General features: G+C 43.5%; 1 protein-coding gene across 5 annotated transcripts in view; it reads right to left on the bottom strand.

Annotated features, from left to right (window-relative positions):
• PLEKHM3 (pleckstrin homology domain containing M3) overlaps positions 1–15,765 on the bottom strand; it is a 170,437-nt gene that overhangs the window by 56,896 nt on the left and 97,776 nt on the right. For all 5 annotated transcript variants that reach the window (XM_019652959.1, XM_019652961.1, XM_019652962.1 and 2 more), the window contains exon 6: positions 14,974–15,037. In XM_019652959.1, the coding sequence (XP_019508504.1) occupies positions 14,974–15,037 (64 nt within the window). The remainder of the gene's footprint in view (positions 1–14,973; positions 15,038–15,765) is intronic.

Raw genomic sequence — 15,765 nt, 5'->3', positions numbered from 1 at the left:
TTGGCAATGGCAGGGCTCGGCCCGGTTGGCCTTGGTACCAGTTTGCCTCTAGAAACAGAGAACGTCTGTGCAGGAAGCAAGTAGCACAACGCAGTGGTTCAGAGCATGTGTCCCTGGAGGAGGGGGTCCTTCGACTGCTGGGGAAAGAGTGCTGCTGGTCGTGTTCGTTATCCTCGGGGGTTTACGTCTGAAACATTTCATACAAAACTGAAGAAACAAAAGAGGGTGTGTGCTAGAACTAGGACAAGACAGCTTGGGTTTCAATCCCAGCTCCTTCTCTTTAGCTAAGTGACTTAGGGCAAGTTCATCTCATTTGTAAACGGCGGAAAAGACCGTATTCCCCCATGTATAAGACGCTCCCATGTATAAGATGCACCTTAATTTTGGGGCCCGAAATTTGAAAGAAAAAATGTATTACATAAAGTTATTGAACTCAAGTTTTATTCATCATAACATTCATATAACTCCTCATCACTGTCAAAACTCCCAAACATTAGCTACAACCACTGTATAAGATGCACCCAGTTTTTGGACCCCAAATCTTTGGGGAAAAGGTGCCTCTTATACATGGGGTGATACAGTACTAGCATCTATCTCAGGGCGCTGGTTTGAGGATTAAATGAGGTAATCCGTGTCGATTTAGAACGCGGTCTGGCCTAAAGTTAAGCGCTCAATAATGAAAGTAAAGAACATTTTGGAGGCTTATAATAAAAAGTAGACTATTGTTAATCTAATTATTTAGTGCAACTTTTTCACTTTACAAAGACTTGAAGCACCAGGGAGACTGTGAATTGGTAAAGGATAAACTGTTGTCACCCTGGGTCACGTGGGTTTTCTAAATGTCTCTCTCTGTCTCCTTGAGTAAGTGACAGGAAACGACAGTGAAATGAGCACTGTCAGTGCTTTCAGTGAGATTGTACCTCAACTCAGGGATGAAGCAAGCAGACTGAGAACCTGGCTCTTTCTAGCTCCTTCTGCCTGTCAAATAGATGATCAGTCCCTGCTCCGAGCAGGCAGTAGGCAGAGGAAGGAGAAAAGCATGAAACTCAGATCGGTAGTTTTATTACCTGTGATTGCCTAGACTACTTTCTCTCTGCACCCTTGACCTCTGTTCCAGCCAAGAATCCATTCACAGTACCCTTCCCCTGGTTTCCTTTTTTCTTCAGCTCTAAACCTTCCCTTCCTTACAATGCTCCATCCTTTTATTATCCCTTAGACACACTTGAGCTGGGATGGGCTCTCCGCTGTTAGCCCAACACAAACACAAACTTGTAGTTCAACAGATAACCTGATCGATGTAGCAAATGCACTGGGTGGCATATTATCTTCCACATATTTTTATTGGCCAACTTGTGTGTGCTGGACATCATTCTAACTACCAGTGGATTGCAAGGTATTAAGAAAACCATTTATCTGTCTTTAAGGGATATGTAAAATCAAAATATTTAACTTGTTTCCATAAGCTGTCCTTCATATCACATTTGTAAAACTGCTTAAAACTGAAAAATCAAAACACCAGTTGACCTCTGGCAAATGGGAATCTTGATACTCGTCATGCAGAGCTGGAGGGGCCGAGATCTGTCTGCCTCTTGGTCCAGGCCCCTCGCTATGCCCACACCCTGGCTGCTCTATGCAAACCCCAGAAAGTAGATCTAGGTAGAGTGATTTACACAAATTTAACTGCTTTTCGAGTATCATAAAATCATTGGAACCAGGATCCTCAAGCTGGAAGGGGCTATAATATAAAACTTGCTGAATCCAACCTTTCACCTCACAAATGAGGAAACTTAGGACCCAAGAAGGAAAGTGATGAAGGCAGTTTCTATCCAAATAGGCCTATGATTCTCCTCTTGGGAACAGATACAAAACCAAAACCTGCGGGGGAAAAGTAGTCCAAAGTGGAATGTACTGCATAAAATTGTCATTTGAAGATGCCATACTTGTATATCTTTAACACAGGTTAACAGGGTTGAGAATGATCCCTATGAGGGTTAAGTTAAAATCCACTTAAAAAAAAAAAAAAAAAAGAACGAACTCCACTTTTATAAAGCCCTGAGAAGGGATAGCGATGGGGATGTTTTCAGAGTAAGCTGTGTGTTCACTCCTGCCTAAGACCTAATGGAATACATGCGTACAGGGAGATGGGTGGAATTTAAACACAATTCAACATCAGTTTATTCTAAGAGTAAAGGCCCTTCAATCCAAGCTCCCTTCCACCTCAGCGTTACAGGTAGCTGGAAAGCCAATTACGCTCTCAGCAGGGCCTCTCCCCTCCTGTAAGGGAGAATGTACTGCAAATTCTATGAGTGCTTTACAAGCCAGTAAAACTATAATTGCAGGTGGGAAGGAACATGGGTTCACTTTGTTTCTGCCCACATTTCAGTATGGTAAGCCCCTCCCTTTTATAGCCGCAGAAAATAGTGTGAACTCAATATTTTTTTAAGCACAAAAATATTTATTCTATGATTATAGAGGGAACATTTTTTGTTAAAATTGAAAAGACATCTGTGCGTAACCCACCCAAAGGGCGTGCATTCTTTAAAGCCTCAGGTGCTGAAGATGCCTACCTTTCTGGGGAAGGCAAAAACCCACCTTCTGGGGCAAAGTCTCAAGGCCTCTCAGCCCAGACCGAGGCAAGACAGCAAGGCTCTGAGGGCAACACCTGACTGCTCTAGGGAGATCTCATTGCCTGGGGGTGGGGGGAGGGGTGGGGGCGGGCTCTCCAGGTCTGATTCCCATGGGGCCACTGGAGCGGGCTGGTCCACGACCACCCTGGAGGCAGGAGGAAGCTTTCCCCATGGAGCGGCGGCCGCATGTGCTGACTGCAGAGCTCCTGCTACAGCAGGAGCCTGTAGCCTCGACACTCCTGTAGAACCTGAGGGGCAAAACTGGGGTGTAGCAAACATTCCTTCTGGGGTAATGAGCTGGCGTCCACAGATGCAGAGTCGTGGCGATGCTGAAGAAAGCGACAGGGAGCCATTGATGAAAGGTCTCCATCTCACAGCCACACTAATACCAGTACTTGTCCCACTAGGAAAGCTCCTATTTCCTCAGCCCTAAGTGTCAAGCAGAGTTCTCAGCGCTGTACACATAGTAACTCCTGTAAGCCTCACAAAAACCTCTTAGGGAAAGTACTATTATTCCCCACTTCAGAGATGAAGTGCTTCTTGAGGTAAGAAAGAAAAGTGACTTGCTCAAGGTCACCTGGTGAGCGCTGGCATGAGCTAGCATTTGAGTGTGGGCAGCCAGGCTCCCAGGCGCCAGTGCCTACCCACTGTACCCTCCAGCCCCTTTGCGATGCCCACGGTCAGGTATCATTACCCCTTTAGAGACCTTTGCTCCAGGCAGACACGTCATCCCAGGTTGGCCTCTTGCTGGCCTGCTTGTCTCCTGACAGACATCTTAATTTTCATTCCTATTTAATTTTCCACCTCAAAAAGCAGTGCCAGGGAGAGGGGATCTGGCGATACCTTTTAAATACAATTTATTAACCGACAGCTCAAGGAAGTGGAGGGTTTCCTTGCTGCCACCTGACCTTTGTCTTCGGCCTTCCCAATGTTTGCATTGCCGCCCTGACCTTGCAAAGTGACCTGGCATAGCTTGCTTGTTTCCGTGTGTGTGTCTACTTTCAGAGCCCAGCTGTCAGCCTGTGCAAGTCTGTCAATTAGTATCTCAAGGGTTTGGGATGGGGGCTGCAGCCTTTTGAGGAGCACAATCTAACACTAACCTCCAAATTCCTTCTCGTAATTGAGCATTCATTAGTTTGATGGAACAAAAGCGGGCATTCTCTATTATAAAGCAGAGGTCAAAACCAGTGGCTGTGTTTTGTTTGGCCTGCAGAGTGTTTAAATATTGAGAAATTCCACATAAAAATACGGATTTCCGGCTTCTCTTAGAGAACGGGAAGGGATGACAACTCGGGATACTGAGTAACAGCTGTCCCCTTCAGAGGGGTCACTCTCTGGTTTCTTGTCACCTGGAGTCTCACCTTGGCCCTGCTCCGGGCTCGGTGCCACTTGTCTGGCCTCTTCAGGAATCTGAGTCAACGAAACCCTGTTCTAAAGCCATGCTGCCCTTCTTTAAATGAGAAAGGGGTTGGTGGGGCTGCCCCTCCTTTGTGCCTGGCATGCCCGTACCTTTTCTATCCTGTCACAGTAAGTGGTACACAACAGACATTTATCACTTTCTTCTTATATGGATGGATAAATGAATGACTAGCTCTCAGAAAGAAAGTGAATTTAAGTGACAAGAAACCTGTGCAACAGCTACAGAAGCCAGGCTCATTAACGCTTCAGCAACTTTCTGAATGACCAGTGCTGCTCCCTATACCTTCTCTTCATTTTTTTTTGTGCTATAAAGATCTTCCGTGCTGTCACAAATGGTTTTGAATCTTGTTTAACATTCCAGGAGCAAATGTGTTGATGGCTTAATAGGATTTAGCCAGAAATTAAAAAAAACAAAAACCAAACAACATGAAGAGCTGCCCTAGTAGTCTTCTAATTTTTCCTCAGAAAGATGGGGGCGGGGGGGGGGTGCTACTGTTGAAAAGCAGCAGGTTCCAAATGTAGAAGGAATTGCAGGTCACTATCATATATAACCAATGGTTTTGGCTAAGACACACACACGCTAATGCTGTCTTATGAGGCTGCCATACTTGCTGGCTCCATTTCTGGAGCATCAAGTGGATGAACTTGGTAAAAGTGCTGGAAACGTTCTCAGCCCTCAACATCTGACCAGGCAGAGCCTTCTTGTGATCACTCTGGCCCCCTGAAGACCACGTGCAAGTGTGGTAGAAGGGCTGGCGCAAGGCATCCTGGGTAAAATCCCACCTTGCATCACTAGGTTGAGCAGAATCATGGACAGCCTCCACTCTAAGTTCTTGGCACACAGACCACAGGAGTTTGACAATAATCAGTAAGAAACACTTGTCCTTTTCTGAGAAAATAAGCCCTCTCAACTTCAGGGTCACCATGGCTCTGGGCACATAGTGTGTGCTTAATAAATATTTGCTGAATGAATGAACAGGGAGAAAACACCCAGCCAGGGGTTTGAGGGTGGAGAATCGGGTTCATGTTTCAGGTGCACAGGTGGGATGGAAAGATTATAAACTCCCCACTCTGTGCAGCTCTAAGCTGGAGGCTCCTTCATAGACTCTTTATAATAGACTTCCATTTCTGAGGAAAGGGAACTGATCCCATCATTCTCATTCCATCACGTTTGTGGAGACAATTTACAAATTAACCCTGAAGCATGCAGACAGAATGTTCTTCAGAAATGTCAGAGTCAGTAATGAAAGTGTTCTCCTGCTTTTCTCCACGACAGAAACACTGTGCATTAGGCTAGTGAGGGCTGGGAGGCTACCAAGGCCTGGAAGCCTTCGTCCCATTCGCCTCTGCCTGGTTCACATCTATAGGTCCTCACATCTCAATGTAGAATCTCAGACTCTGGGAAGCCTTCCTGACAGCTGAGTTACAGCTGGGTGTCTGGTTACTATTGCTGCAAAACAAATCACCCCCAAACTTAGCGGTGTAAGACAATCCTTTTATAATGCTTAGATTCTGCAGGTCAGAAACTCAGGCAGGGCACAGCAGAGGTGGCTCATCTCGGCTTCATGATATCTGCAGCCTCATCTGCAGCCTCCTAGAAAGCTAGGGGTGGGAACCATTTGGGGGTATCTTCACTCACCTGTCAGGTGGTGGATAAGTCTGTCAGCCAGGACTCAGCGAGGCTCTCAGCTGGAAGACTACATATGGCCTTTCCATGTGGTCTTTCTTTGCGGGCTAGTTTGGGTTCCCTTACAACATGGTGGCTGGTCAACAAGTGTGCACGTCCCCATAGAGCACCCGGTTAAAGCTGTATCATCTTTTATGACCTAGCTTAGTAAATCACATAGCATCACTTCCATGGTCACAGGCCCAACCAAATTCAGGGAAAGGGAACAACAGACCCCACCTCTCAAGGGGAGGAATGTCAAAATCATAGTATAAGAAAGGCAGGTATGATGAAAGATACTGTTGTTGTGGTCTTTGCAAAATAGAATCTGCCACACTTGGTTAGATGTTTCCCAAGTACCCTGTGTTCAGTTCCACAGACACAAAAACTGCCTCTCTCATGAGACTGTGAGCTCAATGAGGGAGGGGGCTGTGACTTATTTAGCCTTGTGCCCTTTGTTCCTAGCACAGTGCCTGGCACACAGAAGGCTTTCAACACGTATTTGTTGAGTTGAACTGAATAGAAAGGAAGAAGCAGAAGAGCTCTCGGGGCCCCCTTTCAGGCTGGCTGTTGGTGGCATAAGGGAAGTTTGACCAGGGCAATAAAAGAGGTGTGAGGAAAAAGTCCCTAAATGCCTTTCTGGGACCAAGGCTATTCCTGTGAGTGTATCATACGAGAGAGGAGCACTTACTTCCCTACGCCTCTTGGGCTGTACATAGGAAATAACTACAAGAAGCATAACTGACTTCCTATTTCTCTTTTCTTGAGCTTTCTGAAAATATTTTTTCCCCTTTATATCTCTGTGCTATAAGCATGGCAAGTATGAGATTACCCAAAAGGCTGCCTGTTTTTTATACTCATACAAGGTGTGACAATTACGTTCAAGAACTTGTTGCAACGATGTTGCTAACTTTTTTTTGATATCAGAGGGATTATTCATTATGAATTTGTACCAACTGGAGAAACAGTTAACCAAGTTTACTATTTGGAAGTGCTGAAAAGGCTGCGTGGAAAAAGTTAGACGATCTGAGCTTTTCGCCAACAATTCATGGCTCTTGCATTCCAACACGACAATGCACCAGCTCACACGGCACTGTCTGTGAGGGAGTTTTTAGCCAATAAACAAATAACTGTATTGGAACACCCTCCCTCCTCACTTGATCTGGCCCCCAGTGACTTCTTCCTTTACCTGAAGATAAAGGAAATACTGAAAGGAAGACATTTTGATGACATTCAGGACATCAAGGGTAATACGACAGCTCTGATGGCCGTTCCAGAAAAAGAGTTCTAAAATTGCTTTGAAGGGTAGACTAGGCGCTGGCATTGGTGCATAGCTTCCCAAGGGGAGTGCTTCGAAGGTGACCTTAGTGATATTCAGCAATGAGGTATGTAGCACTTTTTCTAGGGTGAGTTCACGAACATAATTGTCAGACCTCATTCACTCTCTCATGTAGTACAGCAAACAGAACACTTAACTAGGAGTCAGAAAACCTTGGCTTCAGTCATAGTTCAGTCACTTAGTAGAAGCTCTGTAGCTTTGGCAAGCCAGCTAATTTTTTTAAGTCTCATTTTTCTTGCCTATAAAGGGGGTATTAAAAAGACCTGCTTATCTTACAATGTTGTTGTAGGAATGCTTTTTAAATGGTAAAGCAAAATACAAATACAAAATGCTATTATTACAGGGTATGGTGGTTTTACAATTCTCTTCCCACAAATGTGGGCCTGACTTAGTGATTTATTTCAAATGAATAGAATGTGACAGAAGTGAGGCTATCTGACTTTTGAGACAAGATCCTAAGAAGGACAGCTTCGCCTGGCTTCCATTCCCCAGATCACTCACACGCCAGATATCATGTCGCGAGGACACTTAAGCAGCTTGTGGGAGGCCGCCATGGGGAGGGATGGAGACCTCCTACCGCTGACCAGCACCAACCAGCCAGCCAGCCGTGGGAGCAGCCCACCTTGGCAGGCAAAGCCTTCTTCAGAGGACTACAGTCCTGAGCAGCATCGGGACTGCAGCCTCCTAACAGACACCACAGACAAACTGCCTAAGTAAACGGACCCCGAATTCCTGGCCCACAGAAACTGTGGGAGACAATGAAGGTTGACTGGTTTTAAGTTACTAAGTTTTGGGGTGATTTGGTATAAGGTAACAGATAACTAATACTAAACAACCAAAGTGTGGGAGGCATTTCTGTTTCTCTGACCCTGTGATAGGTTAGTTTTGCTCCAAATCCTTTCTCACCTGCTCCTGGCGACTAATAACATTTATGTGTGACATGCAGGCTGTGGAGCCAGGAAGCAGAATCCAATTCCACCACCGGCTGGAGCCAGATAGTTGGATAACAAAGTAGAAGAGGGGCCCAGGAAACTGCGCCCAGGAAACTGCCCCCAGGAAAGTGATTTCAGCACTGACTAAACACCACTCAATTCTGTCGCTGCCTCCTCATCTATTTAAACCATGCTGTTTATACTTGAGGGGCTGGGGGTTGGCTCCTGGAATCCTTATCTCAGCTGAGCTCTTTCTTACCTGGCAGAAAAGGCTCTCTGTCCAACACTCAACAACACACAGTTACCTTTCTGACCTAGTTTCCCCAAACGAGCAGTAACTCTGCCCTTACCCAGCCACATTTTCTGCCACAGCCCCTGCATACAGAGTTTTCTCTGGGCCAAGACTTAACCAGCTGGTGCATACAACAATCTGTATCACCACCTTGTTAGTCACCTGCTTTAACACTCAGCTAATTGGCCCCATCACCAAAACACCAAAAAACCCCCAGAGGTCATGATCAGCAGGGCTCCAAAGCCCGAAGGCATCTGGGAGCAGTCGGGAGACTGGGGTGCCAGCCCTGGCACTTAGCAGTGGTTGTCGCTCATCCCCCACCCTCTCCCCCCACGATCTGAAATACCCTGGGAGACTGAACAGGAGGCATGAATTGTTCAGCACCTACTCACGATACACCTGCTTTCCTGAGAGACAGTGGCTTTCCATTTGCTCGGCTGCCAACCTGCCAATCCTTCAAAGAATAACATTCAATCCCTTCCCTTCACCCCTGAAAGACTGCCAAGGGAAACTCACACATGCTTTCACTTTTTAAAGGTCCACTTATTGAAAAGGCAGAGTTTCTTTCCACATGGTCCTCTTTCCTAACTCATTCAAGGGTTGGAACCACCCTGGCTAAAGAAGTTAACGGAGGTTTAGTCATGTTTTAATGGAGGCCTCGTTCCTGTCTCGCCCCAGGTTATGCTAAGGGGTGTTTGAAGGCAGTGACGGCAGCAGCAGACACAGGCGCTGGCCACAGAATAACACAGGCAGGCTGGCACGCTTTGTTTTTCTGCTTGTTAAATCCAAATGCTCCTAATTAGTTACCCTGCCTGCTAACGCCTGGGTAGACAATGGCGTGGGATCAGAGGTGCTGAGAGGCTATGAATACAAGTTCCTGGGGCTCCTGAGGCTTGGGGACTGGTGACTTGGTTGTGGGGACTGAGGCGCCGTGTTCCCGTGGGCTGTGAATTCAAAGATGTCAGCCCCTGTGTGAAAAAAGGTCATCACCTGTTACTTGTCTGGTGAAAGGGCAGCTGCACTGGGTGCCCACTGAGGCTCGGCCTTTGTCTGCTGGCTCTGAATGGCGCCCACAGAGAATAAAGTTCTCTGAGTTTGTGTTTGCTTGGTGGGGTAGGGCCATGCAAAATAACCTGCATAACTTCTACGGGGAATTCAGTAAAGTATGTTATTAAAAAGTGGCCTTGAAATGCCTTAAACATCGCCTTTTGGTGATTATACTCACTAGCTAGAAAACACTAGAAAATCTTCAAGGTGGGACCACCATTTGCATTATTTCTTCAGAGGCCAATTTTGACAAATGTTTAGGTCACAGATGACAATTCCTAAGCTCTGTGGGTATGGAGGACTGCAGAAAACAGTAACTGAAAAGTTAGCTAGCTGTTCAGGAATGGTTCGTGCTCAGAAAGTGTGCAACATTGAACAACTCACTATTATTCTGACATATAAAAAGCAGACATTTTTATTCGGTTTTAGAATTCCGTATATTGTTATTTTACAGATCAGTATTTCCAATATTTTGTTTAAGGGCTAACATTAAAGTAATTATTGGGTTATCAGAAAAGTCATGATGTGTTTTTTTCTATGTTTTTCGTTGCAAAAATGCATCATGACTTTTCTAACAACCCAATAGTTTGTTTTTCTTTTGGGGAGATGGTGAGTTTAGGATAGATAGCGTATGCATGTGTGTGTATGTATTCATCCATCCATCACCATTAATTCATCAAAAATACATGCCCAGCTGCTTAGTATAAGCGTTGATTGTGTTAACGGAAAACAAACAGTGCAGACCGTCCCAGGCAACTCGAGAAAGGTAGTAGTGTGCATTTGATTTACTCCTCTCTCATTTCATGGCTCTTGAGTACTATGGGTCCTCCTCTCTGGCATCCTTCCCCACTTCACATCTCTTTAGGAAGTACTTCAAATTCCAGACTTTTCCACCTGTTTTTTCACCCTTAAACCTTATCTGTTGAAATCTCTCTCCCCTCAAATATCATACTATGTTTTCAAGTTATTGTTAAGACACATGAATTTGTGCCAAAATCATACTTGGTTCTTTTCAGGTAATATATTTCATATTAACTAGAATCGAAATTGCCTGAACCCAAAGGCACAGCCTCGTTTGGAAATTTAAGGCCTCGGGAAGGTGAACAATGGGGAAATCGGCTCGTCAGATTGTCCCACAAGAAGAGTGTGTGTGTTGTGGGGTGAGGTGGGGGGCGGTGGAGGGAATGGGTGGGGAGGGGCTACTCTCACCGGCTGCCTCACCCCTGGGATCGTCCAGTAGCCTTTCTCATGAGTCACGCACAAACACGATCATTCAGTGCTTAACTTACATATGCCCCAAAGGTGAGTAACACCAGAAGAGTTAGTCATTAATATACATTTTAGGTTTTTGTCACAAGAGCACAGGTAGCCAAAATTTAGAAGTTAAATCTGACCTTTCCTTTCAGCAGCTAGAAGGAACTTTAGAAGAATTCTCCTATCACTTACACAGTCCGAGGAATGACATATTAAACCAGGGTTCTGATTGGCTCCTTACGACCAACTACACTCTCTGGAACATTAACTTACATATACTAATGTATTCTACTGGTAAAATGGGGAACTTTCTTATCAGCGCTAAAACAGCCAGGGAGACGGGAGTAAGGAGATGGTTTGTCCCATGCTTCGCAGGGAAAGAGGAGAGCGAATGCACTGAGAGTTACGGTGCTCTTCCTGCTGTCTCATTGGAGCTTCTCTTTTTATTGTGTTTCCATCTTAGAGCCTTTCCATGGATTGTGATAATGCTGGACAGACTGAAAAGAACAAAACACAAATTCTATTCTACTTCCCCTTCTCGAAGTATCAAACCAGGAAAAAGCTCTTAAAGAGAGTACCTCAGTTTCCCCATTCCAAACGTACCAATTCTCATCCATTTGTTCACATATGCTTAGTCATTGCCTGCCAAAACTGTTATAAAGAACCACTCTGTCAATTCTCAAAAAACCACTATGCATTCTCACTTCCAGAAAGAAAGCTTCTGTTTATAAGATTTTATTTTCTGTTAGATTCACAATCAAAGAGCACGGATTTAATAGATTTTTTTTCTAGCAATATTTACTTTGCTGAACAGAAATTCATCTGAAATCCCAAACTTAAGAAACGAGTAACTCAAGCTTCAAGGGTTGGAAAGCCTCTGTCCCCACCACGTGCTACCTTCCTTGGCATTGCTGCTAGGCCAGGAGGAGTGCTTGTCTCTTATCTTACATGTTACCATGTTGCCACGGATTATAGTCCGGTAATGACTTTGTTGTTCAACTACTACTACCTTCACTGTGTGCTAGTCAAACCCAGTGAGCACCTTAGTCACTGGTGAAACAGACAATTAGGGACTCAGTACCAGCATAAGCTACAACTCTTGCCAGTCACTGGCACTCACTGGCCAGTGGGCAGGTGACAAATGCTCCCAGAACTAGAGGGTGTTCCCTTTGCTAAGCAGTGTCAGTCTGCATGATTTATTTCCTCACGGTTGTCCAAATTGTACAATCATAAGGGAAAATGTGTGCAAAGAGGCCAGTAAATTCAAATAATGAGAAGAGGGAAAAAAACTGTCTGGAATGTAACATCAAAAGCATTAAGGTATCTTGAAATCTTCAGCCAGATTTTTGAACTGAGTCTATCTGCTAACACTTTAGGGATTATTACTTATAAAAATGAAAACAGAGAGGTAAAAAAGGTTGCAAATATTTTGGTATCAGAATTCTTTCAGCATCCTTATTTTACATATTATTAACGTTTTGTGTACTATATTATTTTTAAATTATGTATACTTAAATTATAAGTCCCCCTTTACAACGTCTGTTAAATTCTTACCTTTTTTCTTTTTGGAGAGGAAGATATCTACATTTTGTTTTTTAAATAATAACTAATGGGAAAAAAGTCAAATTCACTCAAGAGAAATTTATAGAAAGGAATCTATGCCTTTAAGGATATTAATATTATCATTATTGAGATCTATAACTCTTTACATTACTTGCTTTAGTTTATCTTCTCCCTGCAAAATTATAAACTGAAATGTATTTTTCTAGTTGCTTTTTTGAAAGATCTGCTTTTATAGAGACCTTTATTTTAGGAGTGAGGAGAGAAAAGCAACGGGGGAAAATAGCTTACTCTAAAACTCCTGAAGCTAACATACAACAGGACAATGAAGCAGCCAGCCAGAGGCCAAAATGGTACAGGACAACACGGGGCTGGCAGTCGGGTCCATTAGGATGGGCTGCCTGCTCCCACTGACATGCTCTGTCACAAAGCAATAGTATTGTTTTTCCTCCTGCGTTCCCTTCCCTTATATATTTATTTGCAAAACCAGTTCAGATCCAGAAAGCATGCCTGAAATTTACTTAAAAACCGGGGGAAGATGGCACTGAGGTGCCCTTCAGTACTGATAGCCTAGATATAGACAGATCAAAAGCTAAATCCAATTTAACCCATTTCAGGCAGAAAAGGTAATTGAATTAAACTTCCTCTAAATATGATAAGTTTGGGGATCTTCAAGCCCGCACAAAGAGCCAGGTTGGAGTAAATGGATGCAGGAGCTCTAGCTGCCCCGCCCACAGGGAGTTTCATGAGCGGCTGCTTTGCCTCTGTCACTTTACTACTGAGGCTGAAAGCTGATTAAGCTGCTTATGGCGCTCTGGGGGCTAATGGTCTGGCCCACCAAGATTTAAGTAAGCTGCTTGGCATGTGTGGTTTGATTATTACAAGGGAAAGAACAGCTAAGGAAAGGGGGGGGGGAATACACCAGGGTATAAGAAAGCTTTAAAAAGCAGATTTTAATTATGTCAAATGGATACCCTACTTTGACACTCTAAAATGAATATGGAATTACTCAGATTCTTTCTCTTCATCTGGTATCAAAACTCACTTCTGAAGGGTTTCCTCAAAGAGGACTCAACTTTGGAGGCCACCCATTCTGTTTTAAAGCACCTACGAGAAATACGTTGGTGCCTTTAAACGTACTTCTCAAGTGATAGGGTCTGGGTCCTCAGACGCTATGGTCGGGTAGAGTCCTAGAAAATACGTAGATGCAGAATGGGTATTTTCATCGGTGCTTCCCTGTGAGCACCGCCGGGCAATTCCCACCGGTGCCAGCCGGTTGCCGCTGCTGGGCTATGTGGTGATGGGCAGGCAGGGCTGAAGGAGCGGAGAGAGCTGACATGCGCAAAGAGGCTTCAACCTGATGCACGGGTAGAAATGAAAACCCTAGTATTTTCTCAGACCTCTTCAACTAAATGCTCTGAAACTATGTTTACCATTCAAAACTAATTTCCTACCTCTGGGGGACAAAGAACACAAAAGTCTTAAGTTTAAATTACCTTTCAAGATTGTTTTTTAAAGTCTTGAAAAATTACGGAAGGATCTGAACACAGTTTTTAAGTTGACCTCATTTCTTCTGGGCAAAACAACCAGAGAGGACAACAACAACAAACAAAAGAACAGATTCACAGCAGTTTGAGATGTTTTCAAAATTGTGACAATTATTTTTTAAAAATTGACTCTTGAAAGAATCAATAGATAATGCTTTCACTTAGTGTCTGAAAGCTCCTTAGGGAGTGAGTTGTCGATTTAAATGATTAACATAGCTTAACATATTCAAAAGTTCAGGTTGAACAGACAAAATATTGGTTTTCTTCCTGGCTGCTAACCTGCCAATCATTAAAAAGACATATACTCATTAAAATATAAAAGCGTGATTTTGATTCTTATGTGCTCTGTTATGTTTTATTAAAATTTAAAGTTATCCAACTGTTTGGCTCGAGCACAAAGAGTTTAGTACATTCACTGCCTTTTATATCTTTTTATCTTGTACAATTTTTTTTTACTGAGATATAATTCACATACCATAAAATTCACTCTTTTAAAGTATACAATTCAGTGGTTTTAATATATTCACAAAGCTGTGCAACCACCACCTCTAATTCCAGAACATTTTCATCAGCCCCACAGGAAACCCCCGACCATTAGCAGTCACTCCACATTCCCCTGCTCTCGCCAGGCCCTGGCAACCACTCATCTATTTTTTCTGTCTCTATGGATTTGCCTGTTTGGATTTGCCATTTCATTTAAATGGATCAATCATAAAATATGTATTCTTTTGTCTGGCTTCTTTTAGCATTCTGTTTTCAAGATGCATTCATGTCATAGCATGTATGAGTACTTCACTCCTTTTCGTGGCCAAATAATATTCCACTGTGTGAAAATACAACATTCTGTTTATTTATCAGTTGATGAATATTTGGGTTGTTTCCACTCTTTGGCTATTATGAATATTCATGGACAGGTTTTAAAGTAGACATATATTTTTAATTCTCTTGGTATGTATCTAGGAGTGAAACTGCTGGGTCATAAGGTAACTCTGTTGACTTCCTTGAGGGACTGCCAAGCTGTTTTCCAAAGTGGCTGTACCCTTGTACATTCCCACCAGCAATGTATGAGCTCCAGTTTCCTTACATCCTTGCCAGCATTTGTTATTGTCCTGGAATATCTTTTTATACTAAGGTTTGTTTTTTTTCCATTCTGAATAGAAATCAATTGATTATCAGGGCTTGTAAAGAAAACTACCCCAAGGATGGCAGAACTCAGTGTCAAGACAATCACCAACAAACATACTTCCCCAGGGAGAAAACAGAAATGAAATGGCCCCTCTGAGTGCTTACCTGCTGTAGATCAGCGAGGGAATACAGGTGGATCTGTTGAAGGAGGTATTCTCTGGGGAAAATTCTGGAAACAAGGATAGAAACACAAATGAATTGTGGTGTTGCCACAAACCCCACTTTTTCTGATAAGTTTCAAAGCCTCATTATTCAAGATCCCTTTCCTCCGCCCTTTCACCTTTTCAACAATACTCCTTCCCATATCCTGGGAGAAACCTGTCATGATACTTTTTTTCAGATCTTTTTCTTCTTAACACAGATACCAAGATGGAAGTAAAAGTTTGATCTTGAATTTCTAATGTAGTCCGAGGTGTTCTAGGTACTACATAGGGGTCCAGGCCCAAGGGCCAGTGCATCAGGTTTCTTGTACCATCTGTGGCCCTAACAAGCTGTGCCATCTCAGGCAGGTCGCAAAACCCATCTATCTGGCTTCAGCTTCCTCGCTGTTAGATGAAGGTGACTGAACTCCATGTTTCTAAGTATCTTTCCAGCTCTGCTATTCTGTCTAAATGAATACATTTCTGAGTTGAGAAAATCAACTGGAGTGGCAACCTGTGTCTTTTGTCTAGAGGCTCCTACGGGTTTCATTAGTAGGGTCAGTAATGTTGAATATCACATCAATCAATTAATGATCCTCTTACATGTACAGTGATGATAAGTTTTAGAACCTAGGTACAAATGGCAATAATGGGACAAAACATTTCAAACTGTGACTCCTTGACGAATTCCAGTATCTTTGGCTGCTGTCAGTTCATAGCATCGGATAAATGACAGTGAGTGAACTTAAAAAAACAA

This window comes from Hipposideros armiger, unplaced genomic scaffold, assembly GCF_001890085.2.
Source record: "Hipposideros armiger isolate ML-2016 unplaced genomic scaffold, ASM189008v1 scaffold_190, whole genome shotgun sequence".
In the NCBI taxonomy this organism is placed as follows: domain Eukaryota; kingdom Metazoa; phylum Chordata; class Mammalia; order Chiroptera; family Hipposideridae; genus Hipposideros; species Hipposideros armiger.
This window is presented reverse-complemented; position numbering and strand designations above follow the sequence as displayed.